This window comes from Molossus molossus, unplaced genomic scaffold (genome assembly GCF_014108415.1).
Source record: "Molossus molossus isolate mMolMol1 unplaced genomic scaffold, mMolMol1.p scaffold_m16_p_5, whole genome shotgun sequence".
NCBI classification, from domain to species: domain Eukaryota; kingdom Metazoa; phylum Chordata; class Mammalia; order Chiroptera; family Molossidae; genus Molossus; species Molossus molossus.
In genome coordinates, this window is record NW_023425388.1 from 114,872,621 (window position 1) to 114,886,639 (window position 14,019).

At 52.1% G+C, this 14,019-nt stretch overlaps 1 protein-coding gene across 1 annotated transcript in view; it reads right to left on the reverse strand.

The window, feature by feature from the left end:
• WWTR1 (WW domain containing transcription regulator 1) overlaps window positions 1-14,019 on the reverse strand; it is a 130,379-nt gene that overhangs the window by 17,063 nt on the left and 99,297 nt on the right. Inside the window, exon 4 of the mRNA XM_036243759.1 lies at window positions 6,437-6,639. Within this exon, the coding sequence (XP_036099652.1) occupies window positions 6,437-6,639 (203 nt within the window). The remainder of the gene's footprint in view (window positions 1-6,436; window positions 6,640-14,019) is intronic.

A 14,019-nucleotide genomic window follows, 5' to 3' on the forward strand; every position in this document is an offset into this window, starting at 1 on the left:
ATAGCTCTCCTTCCCATGACAAAACACAGACCTCAGACCCTCCCCCCGGCCAGAGCTGCTCACGGCCGGGCGTGTCCCCCATGCCCTGGGTCAGGAATGGCCAAGGGGCCGGCCAGCTGGCCAGGCCGACCCGGTAGCGGCTTTCAAACCCGAGAGAAACCTGAGACCAGCCAAAAGAATTCTGCAGCCTCCCGCCCAGACTCGCTCCTCGTCCTTGTTGCCCTGGCAACCAGAGGCCAAGCTTAGTCAGCATTTTTGTTTGACAAGCTGCATTCTCCTGTCCACTGAGCCTCAATTAAGGAAGGATGGAGGGCAACAGTGCTGAGTTTGCCTGGGAACCGGACCGCTTTCCCAACGAGGCAGCCCCTGAGGACCGGGGGCGGCCACGGCTTCTGCCCTGAAGTCTCCCAGGCCCTGGGGTCCGACCGGGAGTCGTCGAGATTCAAATCTTGGAGGCAGAACTCCCCACTGATACCCCCAGCTTCACAGCGAATGAATCACACACGTGAAAAGAAATACTCTCCTCAGATGCAGGCCCGAACAAGCCTGTTTTCATGTCAAGGAATTGTCCTTTCAGAGGGGTAAATAGAGACTGAGAAGCCTGTTTCTCTGTGTCTTACCAGTTGCTAAAATTTTCCATTTCATGGGGCAAAGTCGCAAGTATGCCCTTTATAACACTGAGCAAAGACCGCGTTGAATTTCAAGCTGTCCCAGCAGAATGCTCTATAGACATGGTAGGCATGCGTGGCCCGTGGTATCTTAAAATACGTTCAGCCCTGCTGCAGAAAGGATTCCAGGCAGCTTAGGATAGAGGCGGCCTAAGTCGCAGCACAACTGCCGTGATACAGGATAAAGACACGACTCCCAATACATCAGATGACCCAACAGCAACACGATATGCTATTGACTGTGTTTTAAAACACTAAGTACACGCACAGATACATACAAAGACTGGATAGAAATCACCATCTTCAGAGTGGCTCTGCCTGGGTAAAAGCAGGAGTGATTATGTTCTTCCTCGTTTTCTGAGCATGTTAAATATTTTCTATAACGAATGTGCTTTATGTTTGTTGTTATTTTTACTTCCGTGCAGTTCTGAGTTTCGACAAATACACACAGTTGTGAGACGGCCATCGAAACTAAGGTACAGAACGTGCTGTCACCCCCAAAATTCCCTGGCGCTGTCCCTTTGCAGGCAGCCCCTCTCCCTGCCCTGCCCCTGCCCCCCTGTCAACCCCTCATCTGTTCTCTGTCCCCACTGTTTGCTTTTTCCAGAATGTCATGTAAATGGAACCACGTAGTATGTAGCTTTTTTGGGTCTGGCTTCTTTCTCTTAGCAAAATGACTTCTTTTATCTCAATTAGGGGAAAAAACCTAACTTATATTTTTGAAAGTTAGAAACTTAATTTTTCTACTTTAAAAGAAAAAAAAAGCTCCACAAACTCAATTCTGATTTCTTTCTCTTTTTTTTAACTATGAAGATACCAGGAAGCACAACTTCAGCTGAAATTGCTCTCCCCCTGGCCGGTTTGGCTCAGCAGTTAGAGCATCAGCCCATGGACCAGAGGGCCGCGGGTTTGATTCCCGTCAAGGGCATGTGGGAGGCAACCAATCGCTGTCTCTCTCTCCCTCTCTCCCACTCTATCTAAAGATAAATGAAAAAATATCCTTGGGTGAGGATTTAAAAAAAGAAAAATGAAACTGCTCTTTTCTAGGGCTGCCATTTCTCCGGTGGACCCCAATCTGCCTCACAGCCTTCGGGGAAATTCAGCGAAAATTAAACCCTCATTACCAGGGCCCATGGGGAAGCTCTTTCACAAAACGTCCCTCTCCGCAATGTCGGTCGCAGCTGCCTACTGAAAACATCCCTAACAAGGTAGGTCTGGGGTCCCTGCCCCGGCACTCGGGCTCCCTCCACGCCGAGCACCTGGCACATTCCGAGATGATTCATCGATGATCAGATACAAGTAGTTCAACCCTTGCTACAGCAGCCAGTGCTAAATTGTAGAAGCCATTTTAAATGCAACTCTCCTGCTTCTGACGGCTCCTGGCCGGGGGGACAGAAGACCCCGCTGGCCCTCTGATCCCAACTCTGTAGCTGTTCAACAACTTACTGGCTTGAGGGGCCACAGAAAAAAAACAAAGAAGCATTTTCCGCTCAGTTTCACAGAACTCTGCGCTCGGGGTGTCTGGTCCCTGTTCCAGTAACGAGGGTCACAGATGGCAGCCACCTGAGCCCCATAACGTAGAGAAGACTTTGAATTCACTCCTCTGGCCAACAATTAGATTTAATCCTTTTATCTCCTCTGCTAAAACAGAAGTTACCTAAGGGAAGCCATGTCCCATTTATTATTTTCCACTATATAAATGTGGGTTGAAGAAAGGAATGAGGAGATAAAAGAAAGAATGAAAAATATTTTTCCATCATGAAATAATGGTGGTGCCGTTGGGATCTGCAATCAAACTTTCTTCCGATCCCTTTTGTTAATATCCTGACATGATTTCAGCGACAGCGAGTTAACATTCGAGCCCTTGGCGTTGTGAGGTGCACATCAGATTGTGCGACGAGGACCAAGCAGTGGTTTTCTCCACGGCACGACATCGTCAGACCGTATGCCTGGAGGATTAACGCCACAGAAGCAAGAAGCAAGGAGAGAATGGGGATTAAAAAGAAGGGGAAGAAGAAACAGAATATTTACATAGCACAGAATTTATACACAGCTTTCACATTTGTCATATAGTTAAGAAGAATAAAAATATACAGAGTAGTGATTTCCCAAGAATTAGGGAATTAATTCATCTACTTATTAAATGTGCCGGTGTCCCGTCCTAACACAGACAGCGCGTGGGAAGTTCTCCCTGGAGAGAACTGCGTGCAGTTAGAGGCCTGCCCGCAGGGCTGGGACCCTGGACACAGGCTACGTGCTACGTAACAGGGCCGTCCTGCAAGCCTGAGACAGCAGGGGCATCGCGAGCTGCCCAGGGAGCTGAGGATACTCGGGCGGCCGTTGATACCCAGGCCATTGCAGTGGAGCAGAATGAACAGTCCACAGATCACCTTCCGACTTCAGCAGGACTTCCCGTGTCCTCCAACCCTCTCCCTCTCTACCAGACGCTGGAAGGCAGCAGCGAGCTACCAGGTGAGGCAAACATCACCTTCACTGCCAAGCCATCCCCTGCCTCTGCCCTGGCTTAGGTGCAAACAGTGAAGCAGGGAAATCACCAAAACAAACAAGTAGAAAAACCGCGAAGATGACAGACGTGATCCACACCGGAGCAATCAGGCATCCTGGCAAAAGGCCCAGAAAACCATCACAGAACACGCCAACACCATCTCTTCTTTTTTTTTTAATCCTCACCTGAGGATATTTTTCCATTTTTTGTACAGATAGAGTGGGAGGGAGAGAGAGAGAGAAACATCGATGTGAAGGGACACATCGAGTGGCTGCCACCCGCACGACCAACCAGGGCCGGGGACAAACTGCAACCGAAGTACGTGCCCTTAGCGGGAACCGAACCCGGGTCTCTCCGGACCGCAGGCCGACGCTCTAACCGCTGAGCCAAACTGGCCAGGGCAACACCATCTCTTCTATGGCCCTAAGAAGTCTCTGGCACAAAGGAGCTGGTTGCTTCTGGGTAAGGAACAAAGTCTCCCACCACTACAGTGTCTTCGGGCTTTTTATCCTGTATGCCATAGTAAAGAGAATGAGACATCAACCCTCCATTCCGCCTCCTGCTCCTAACTACACACACACACACCACACACACACGGTCAAGGCTGCACTGTGTGAGCCTCTGTGCAGATCTGGACACAGCTTCCTCCCCAGTGCCCTACCCAGTGGCATGCTCGCCATGAGGCAGCAAAAGGCACCAAATGCCATAGTCTCTGGGGATCAGCATTTCAGGAACTTGGTTGGCATTTCTGTAATAGGAACCATCAATAGCACATTCTGGTTCAAAGGCACTTACGATTGGAATAGAGGAAACAATGTGGGGCACTTTTCCCCACCCCTCTGCAGAAATACTTTCTGTGGGAAAGAAGGAGGTGGGACCAGGGAGAGAGAAACCCAGAACGAGGCAGAAACGAAGAAACCAGCCTTTCTCTGCAGAACGGTTATGGCTATGCCCAAGGAAGAAAATCCCATTCAAGCTCATTTAAATAAAAAACTAAGAGGAAACTTACAAATGTTACTAGAGTAATTCTGCTTAATTTACTCTACATGATCAGATAAAAAAAATTACTCCAAATGGAATTATCCAAAGACAGAAAACAATAATATAAGTGTTTCCTGCTGAGAAACATGATACTGTTTATCTATAAACAACTGTTACCCAGAAATAACCATGGAGTTCAGTCCTAAATCTTCAGGGTAAAAGACACAACTGTAGTTATGTTGTGAAGTTGTATCCCTCAAATCGAGGGGATAGTTCAAATGAATAAGGCACAATATATATTCATTTCCCTCATTTTCAAAGGCTCTCTCTGAGGAATTCCTTTAATTCGCCATGTTTTTAAAACATTACACAGCATAGATACTTTGTATCTTAGAATTTACTTGATGAGAAGTACATTATTCATTTATGTTAAGTCAATATATATTTAATGTATCAGTTGTAAATAAAAAATAATAATAAAGGGTTTACCCTAATGTCCTTAGCTCCCTGCAAGAAAGGTCTCAAAAACCGTTCAAACTACTTATTTCCTGCCCTGGCCAGTTTGGCTCAGTGGTTAGAGTGTCGGCCTTCGGACCAAAGACTCTTGAGTTCGATTCTAGCCAAGGGCACGTACCTCAGTTACGGTTCATCCCCGCCCTGGTCGGGGTCCTGCAGGAGGCAACCAGTCAATGTGTCCCTCTCATGTTGATGTTTCTCTCTCCCTTTTTCTCCCTTTTTCTCCCTCCCACTCTGTCTGAATATAAATAAAAAATATCCTTGGGTAAGGATTAAAAAAAAACACTACTGATTTCCTTAAAAACCAGGGAAAGGATGTTATCCATGTACCTGGCTTCATAGGAGTCATAAAGCAAATTCTAAAGAATTAGAACACTGAACTGAAGCTTCCCTCCCCCAAATGCAAAATTTATGAGACTCAAAAACATGTGCTCTGTTAGTAAGGCGACTCAGAAGGGACACATCTGCTCTTACACTGGCCCAGCCGTGACGCAGGAAAAAAACAGGGTCCTTCAGGGATCCTCTTTATTCCGTTTTTGAGGCACAGCACTGAGCCTGACCCAGAGCACACAGCCATGTCCTGTTGCCTAGATGGATGGATGGACAAATGGATGGATGGATGGATGGATGGATGGATGGACGGATGGATGGATGGATGGATGGACTGGTGGATGGATGAATGGATGGTGGATGGATGGATGGATGGATGGATGGATGGATGGACGGACGGATGGATGGTGGATGAATGAATGAATGAATGAATCGATGGAGGATGGATGGATGGATGGATGGATAGATGGACGGATGGTGGATGGATGGATGGATGGATGGATGGATGGATGGACGAACTAATGAACGAACGAATGATGCACAGCACAAAGGTGCCCGATCAACCCCAGGTCATTCACAGACTGCTCTACTCGAGTCCACAGGCAAACCATTTTTCTTTCACACTCTCCCTCAACGTTCCCTCTTTTTCATGCTCCAGGACAGATCAAATATGGCTGTGGATTCTTTGTAATTTCTTCTGCAGAACATCCCCCTCTGCTATCTGCTCAGACCTGTGGGGGAGGAGCTCTGTGACCGCTCTGATGGAGAGAAGATGGCAGGTGGCTCTGGAACAGTTTCCTGTGCCTGGCCCTAGGACACTGGCCATGCCACCTCCTGTCTCCTGGCACATTCTCTCGGGAGATCCACGCAGCTATGTTACACGCCCATCACTCTGGGATCGCGGTGCGAGACACGCCAGCTAAGCACAACCCCCCCAGCAATCCTGGTCGTGGTGCCTCACACTCCGGCAACACCATCTTGGACCCTCCAGACCACCTGCCCACCAGCTGACACCACTAAGTGCCCTCGGTTGACACCATGTAGAGCCCGAACGCCATCCAGCTGAGCCCTGCCCGAATTCCAGACCCGCCAAAGGCGATATAATAAAATGGCTACTGTTTCAAGTCACTGAATTTCAGGCCGATTTGTTACACAGCAGCAGATCACTGGAACATGTTCTTTCTCTCCTCCTAAGACTAGCGCGGGGAGCCAAAGGCAGCCATGTGGTGTAGCTAGTCCTTGCTCTCCGGGGGCTCCGCAGACAGTGCAGGCAGAGACTGGGAGAAGAAACGGAGTCTCCTCGTGAGGTCTGGGGCAGGGCCTAGGGCTTTAACGCTTCTACAGAAAGATTCACCCCGATGGCTAGCAGCTCCCTTTCCAATTGCTTTGGCAACAAAGGCCACGGAGGCCCACCGGGCACCTTGGAAGGCCGTACCTGCCTCATGAGCTCCTCTTGGCGCATTCGAATCCTCTCTCTCTCCATCTGGATCCTCTGCAGCCGAAGCTTCTGCTGTTGCTGCTGTTGAGTGGTCAGGGCATTGGGCATGCTCAGGAGCCCGGCTGGTGGGTTCTGAGTAGCGTGGTTCTGCTGGCTCAGGGTGCTGGGCGCCATCTGCTGCTGGTGCTGGTGATTCATCACTGCGGGAGGGAGGAACAGAGATCAGGGACGATACCTCATCAAAAAGAAACCGGTACAATGTCTGTGCTTCGGCGCAGAGATTCCCAGGTCCCTTTCAGAGCGCCTTCCTGTCAATCAGTACTGTTTAGGTCATGATTACCTTCATTCAATTCACGGAGACTCGGATACTGGCCCCACTCCTGACTCCTTTAGTCTCGGCTTCTGTGCCCTGATTAAAACCTTATTCCACACCTTCCCTGGGTCTCGAGGACATTGTAAGCCTTTCCTAGAACACAGTGGTCAAAAGCAAATTCTGCAAAGGTTCGCACAACCTAGGAGATCATTTCACCGGGACACCTGGCGCCCGGAAGAAGCAGGTGCGCCAGCCCAGGCTGGGCACGTCCCGACCCCTGGGCAACTGAGCGACAGCGGCAGCAAACACACCCCCTGGACCAGGGGCTGCCCGCAGGCAGGACCCCATCAGTGCTCTGTTTCAAAGGGTGCCCCAAAGAACCATGATAAGCTCAGGAACAAATAACTGGTGGAGAAAGAAACGTTTCCGTTTTTGCAGAGAAAACTTAGCGATAAAGAAATTACACGAAAATGTTAACCATGCTTGTGATTGGATGCAGGCACCAGAAGCACTTTAAGCTTGTTAAGGATTTTCCACGTCTCTGCATTTACCAACATTCGAAATTTTAGCATGTCGTACTTTAGAAATCAACGGGGACATCCCCTAATAAATTCTATCATTGGCATTCTCACAAAAATGCATTTTAAAAAGCACCAGTTTTTCTCAAAACAAGTTTACCAGTCAAATCTATTTAAATGCTACCTGAGCGATAACCTATGATAATGCTTTTCAGTCTATTTGCTCCTGGGTCAGGGCCAAAGACAACTCTCTCTCTCTCTCTCTCTCTCTCTCTCTCTCTCACACACACACACACACACACACACGCACACACACAGGATTGGTTTCCTTAAGGAACAATTAATTTCATGGCAAGAACTTCCTCCCGTTGGAGGAGAGAGGGAGGCAAGTCATTCCTTTTTTTAAAAATTGGATACACTCCTCAAATCTTTACTGCAGCCCCACTGTGGACCAGGCACCGGGTGTACTTGGAATAAACAGCTCCTCCCCTCACAGGAACGCACAGGTGTTGGAAGAAACGTGGGGAGAAAGGAGGTGGGATTTTACTGCGGCCGGAACGCTGAAACGGTAGGCTGGTGAGGAACCTCGGAGAGTATCTGCCCGTCACCTCACCTTATGGAGAAGACGGTCACCCGGAGCGGGGAAGGATGTGCTCTGACTAGTGGCGACTGCAGCCCAAGGTGCCCCTGAGACCCAGTCACCTGCTCCTTCCGCTGCCCTGGCTGTCCTCCCCTCGCCTTCGACTGGAGACCAGGGACCACTGCTCAAACGGAGAGCCACCTCTGACCCAGTTTGCCTTTGGTCGTGAGGAAGTAGCAGGTCATCAGGACTGGGCCTGGGCCCAGAGGTCGTCCAGGCTACCAACAGGACGGTCCCAAGGAGGGTGTGGCTAGACGGACGGCTCCTGCTCCGTCACGAGCGGCTGCGGGGACAGGGAAGAGTCCGTGGAGCCGTCTGTGCACAGGTTCCGCGTTCCCTCGCGGAACAAAGCCCACCACACGCCCTGGCCGGTTTGGCTCAGCGGTTGGAGCGTCAGCCTGCAGACCAGAGAGTCCTGGGTGTGGCCCCCGCTAGGGGCACGTACCAAAGGAAAGGAAAAAAGCCCACCACAAAGAACGCCCCCGCCAGGCCCCATCCCTGGCACACCGAGTACGTGAGGCGATGAATGAATAAAAGCACCTGGGCATTTCTTATGTTGTGAGCTTGAAAACAGATGAAAGGAAGTCAACTGATGGCAAAATAATGGATCAGTGTTTCATTTGCGTAGCGTGTCAGAGCATGATCGCAATCTCCCTCCGAGGGGCTGAGGTGGCGGCCCGAGGAAAACGAGCTTTCAGCAGATCCCAGTGCGACAAAGTCCAGACCCCCGCAAGGGGGCGGCTCGTTAGGCCTCTTGCAGGCCCAGGGGCTGGTACTTATTTCCAGGGACAGTGGTTTCTGAACCTCCTGAAGACATGATGCTCCCATTTTTCTGCTGTAACCAACAAAAAGATGCCCAATTGTGGCTAGACGAGAAATGTGTAACCGGACTGTTTCCAAGATCAGAAACCTTCAGGGGTCAGGAAAAAGAGGCTTGTAAAGATTAGGGGTTTTTTGTTGTTGGTGGTGGTGGTAGTTCAGAGGTTATTAACTGTTCATTTTTATAGCTCAGAGATTTTGACAACTTTTCAAAACATTGAGTCAGGTCTGGTAAGTCATTGGCGTGACAGAAATATGGGAGCAGCACTGTCTTCAGTGGCCTGGGAAGACTCGGCGAGTGTGCAAACGCCTGAGTGTGCAAGAGCCTGCCCTGGTTTACTCCACGGACTCACTCTCTGCGGACTCCACATGGCACACAGACACTGCTCTGCATACTGGAGTGACGTGTGTCCTTACTGGGGGACTGGAGACTGGGGGCGCAGGTCATCCAGAGCCGCAGGCCCGCAGTCTCCAAGCACCAGCCCTCACCCAGCCGCCGAGGGAGGAAGGTGGGGACGCTGGTTCTCCTGCTTGATTTAGATTTGACCCTTCAGGCAAGGCGTCTCCATGGAGACTGAAAAAGAGAGCACCTTGGACCATGGCTTTGTCTTCAAAGGAAGGCACCAAAAACTAGTAATTCTGTATGAGGCCATTTACTGTAGTCTGGTCTATAACAGTGAAGGACGAAGGCCTGTCCACCAGCCTGGCCGGTGTGGCTCCGTGGTGGAGCGTCGACCCTGCACCAAGAGGTCGCTGGTTCGATTCCCGGTCAGGGCACACGCCCAGGTTGTGGGGCTGATCCCCAGTGGGGGGCGTGCAGGAGGCAGCCCATCGATGTTCTCTCTCATCGATGTTTCCATCTCTCTCTCCCTGTCTCTAATAATCCATAAAGGAATTTTTTAAAAGGAAAACATAAAACCTGTCCCCCAGTGGGAGGAATTCTGCGTGAACTACTGCAGAGGATGAGAGACTCTGCAGATACTTTTACGGAACAATCTCCAAGGCACATTGTTCGGAGGGGGGAACCCATGGGTCAGAACTCTAGATATGAGCACGCGCCCATCTGCAGTTAGAAAAGGAGAGGGTTACACGCACATGCAGCAAATCTCTGCAGAAGGGCTACTCAAGGAACTAGCAACAGCCTCTGGAGAGGAGCTGGGCGTGGGGGAGGGGAGCGCTTCCTTTTCTTCTCCGGTCTGAAGTTCTCCTATGCGATGCATTACTTATGCACAACATAAACAAAATATAAGAGTTTAAAAAATTAAGTAAAACAAAACATGGCCATGTATGCACCAAACCCAGTCTTTTCTTGGTAGGAGTGAAAGGCGGTGACCTCAACGTGACTTGAAAAATAGCAAAGAATAGCAAATGACTTGAAGAATAGCCAAAAAATAGCAAAAATAGCAATCAAGGTCATCGAAGCTGAGGGCCCACCCACTGCAACTCCTCCTTGTGGAGACAAGGAAACCGATACTCGGAGAAAGAGGGAGCTAGTCGAGGTCACAACGTGGTCAGGGACCCAGAAACCAGGTGTCCTGACTCACTCTGGGTGCTCATGACTCATCACTGCCCTGTCCCTGGGGTGGGTCCACTTCAAACTGTCACTGAGCCTCCTCTGAGACCGGAGCTCGCGACGTCACCGACGGCTGGTTCTTTAAACCACCGCCTTTGTTAGCCGCTCAGAGAGGCGGCAGGGAGGCCGAGGCCCAGGGCACCGGAGGGCGGAGCGTCTAAATTTGCGACGAACAAAATACAACTTGGGAAAAGATTCCAGAACATTTCAGGGAGAGAACAATAGCTCAGTTAAAAAAAAAAAAAAGGCACAGTGTCCCAAATGCAGTCTCTGAGGCCAACCAGTTAAGGGCAGACTTCCATTAAATGCCCCAAAAAGGCTAACGACCTCGTCAGTTCCTGACTTTGCCAGTCCGCACGCAAAGGAATAACCCAAACAAGACTTCTCATCGGAGCAGGAAGGCATCCAGTCCAAAGCAGAGACGGTGTTTTCCTTCCCCAACAGTCAGACTTTAGATTTAAATCCACGTTTCTCTTTTTCACTGTTTTCCTCTCCTTCCCCTCCTGCCCTTTCCCTTCAGTGCGTGGCTTTCTGCTCTGTGCTCCGCGGCTGTGACCAGAGCCGCTCCCAGCTGCTCTTCCAGAGGACGCCGCAAACACAGCCTCTGAGACGCGAACACCCGGACGCGACGGCGGTGTCCGTGGTGAAGTGGGTGGAGCAGGTGGGGGGTGAGCATGCTGGACACGACCCTCGGCTCAGTGCTGCCCCGGGCAAGGCTCCCTGGGCACCTCTGACTGTTCAGGCCACACACTCGGTCACCTCGTCCGAAAGCCTGAGAGGAGGCCCGAGGAGACCCCCGGACTAGCTGACGCCCCCACGCCCTCTGCCGCCCGAAGGCCCGTGGAGGAGGTACAGGCTGCACTCCGAACGTGGCCTTTCGCTGCACCGGGGACCGGGGAGCCGCAGACTCCCAGAGAACGTGCTTGGCAGCCGCCCGCCGGGAGCTGTGGACGGCCTGGGGCCGCGAGGCCAGGCTGCCCCTCCTTCTGAGTGTGACCACGTCTCCCTGGCCCCAGAGGCTCGGCAGCCTGCTTTGGTGTGTCCTCAGTATGCACGTGTGAGCACACACACACACCACATCACCACCACACACCAACACACACACACCACACACACACCACATCACCACCACACACCACCACCACGCACACACCACCACCACACACGCCACCACACACACACCACCAACACACACACACCACCACCACACACACCATCACACACACACACCACCACATACACACCACCACCACACACACCACCACATACACACCACCACCACACACACCACCACATACACACCACCACACACACCACCACATACACACCACCACATACACACCACCACCACACACACCACCACCACACACACCACCACCACACACACCACCACCACACACATACCACATCACCACCACACACCACCACCACACACACCAACACACACACACCAACACACACACACACCAACACACACACCACCAACACACACACCAACACACACACCACCAACACGCACACACACCAACACGCACACCACCAACACGCACCACCACACACACCAACACACACACCACCAACACACACACACCACCAACACACACACCAACACACACACCAACACGCACACACACCAACACGCACACCACCACACACACCAACACGCACACACACACGCCAAGTGAAGAAAGCAGAAAGCTAGGCTCAAGCACGAAGCCCATCGGCCCGAGCAGCTGGCGGAGAAGACAGCCAGGGTCAGGGCTGGAAGCCACACCTCAGCCCAGGGAGCCAGAAAGTACTTTATTCTCTTCCAGGCTTTCTCCCCAGTTCACACGCGAGCCCGGGGTGCGGAGGCAGAGAACAGTGTACCTGTTACACGTCCCTCGTCTCTCTCTCGGCCTCCTCTCTCCTTTTGACAACAAACCCCTCAGCTGAGCTCTCTCTGCACCTGGCTCTTCGTGTTGAACTTTCAAAAAGTCGTGGTGTCGTCATGTCGGAGGCGCAACTACATCCGAGGGAGCGGGGCAGCCTCCCAGCGCCCCGGGACGCCCCACTCACAGCACCTACCAACCGTGGGGAAGTGTCGCATGTTGGCGACTGCGGTGCATTCATTTCACAAAGACTGAATATTCACACAAACAAATGACCCGAAACATAAATGGAGGGAGGAGAGACGAATCAAAGAGAAGAATTCCAAAGAATTTAACGTGGAGGTGCTGTCCTCACCATTCCGTAAGGGTGGATTGTGTACGGCGACCCCTCCCAGAGAGACCAGTATGGACGGTGGGGAACAGCCACTCTACGGGGGAGAATCGTGTGCCAGCAGACAGACTTTCCGAGAGGAGATGCAAATGCAGCACTCGCGGGGCGGGTGTTGGTCCGAGGAGGAAGCTGGGAAATGCCGGTCTGCCCCTTTCCGCAGACGTCTCGGCCACCGAACCGAAACGGACCATACTGGTGAGCTCCCACGCTGGGCTAGCGTCAGAGAAGCAGCCGTGTAGGACACGGAGCCGGGACAGGGAGCAGGGCAGCCCGTGGGTGCAGAACGGTGACTGCGTGCGCACCAAGGTGACTGCGTGCGCACCAAGGTGACTGCGTGCGCACCAAGGTGACTGCGTGCGCACCAAGGTGACTGCGTGCGCACCAAGGTGACTGCGTGCGCACCAAGGTGACTGCGTGGGTACCAAGGTGACTGCGTGCGCACCAAGGTGATTGCGTGTGTACCAAGGTGACTGTGTGCGTACCAAGGTGACCGCGTGGGTACCAAGGTGATTGCGTGCGCACCAAGGTGACTGCGTGCGTACCAAGGTGACTGCGTGCGTACCAAGGTGACTGCGTGCGTACCAAGGTGATTCCGTGTGCTTAGAATCGGACTGCTGGCCAAGGTACAAATAAAACACAGGACACCAAAATAGGGAAGCGAGCATTTCCCAAAAGGCTAACAGAACATCTGCAGAGATTCTCCACAACACACGTCGATGGGACGTTGCAAAGGCGGATCACCCTGGACACCCACTTCACAGGGCGTGAGCAGAACCTTGCCGGACCAGCCCGCGTCCCACAGGTTCAGTGACCTGTCTTTCCATTTAGTTGGGGCTTTTTCACGTGCTTCTGTGATCAAACGACACTAACTCTTCCAAACGATCCTCACATCGTCCCTTGAGAGTGAGATGACGAGGAGGCCGACATCGTTTTGAAAACCCGGCTGCAACTTCCTCAAAACAGGTGGCGAGGCAACATTCGAGGCCCACCTTCTTCAAAACAGGGGCGACATGCAGCGTTCCAGTACACACCTGGGGTGAGGCACTTGTCTGGGACCTGAGAAACTCCCTCCTCCCAGACAGAACAGGTGTCTGACTCAGTCTGGGGTCGTCAGAGGCAATGTTACTTCTCCTCTGACCAGCATCTTGAGATCGAGCAGCATTTATGACGTCGCCCTGCGTCGCTCACGATCACGCGCTTGGTTCGTCTGAAAGTCAGGGACTCCTCCCTGCAGGGACCCAGGTTGAGCCGCAGGCACAGAAGAGAAGCACTGTTAAGACACAGTGAGCTGCCCGGCCGGCGTGGCTCAGTGGTTGAACGTCGACCCTGCACCAGGAGGTCGCCGGTTCGATTCCCGGTCAGGGCACATGCCCAGGTTGTGGGCCCCATCCCCAGTGGGGGGGCATGCAGGAGGCGGCCAGTCGACGTTCTCTCTCATCGATGTTTCTCTCTCTC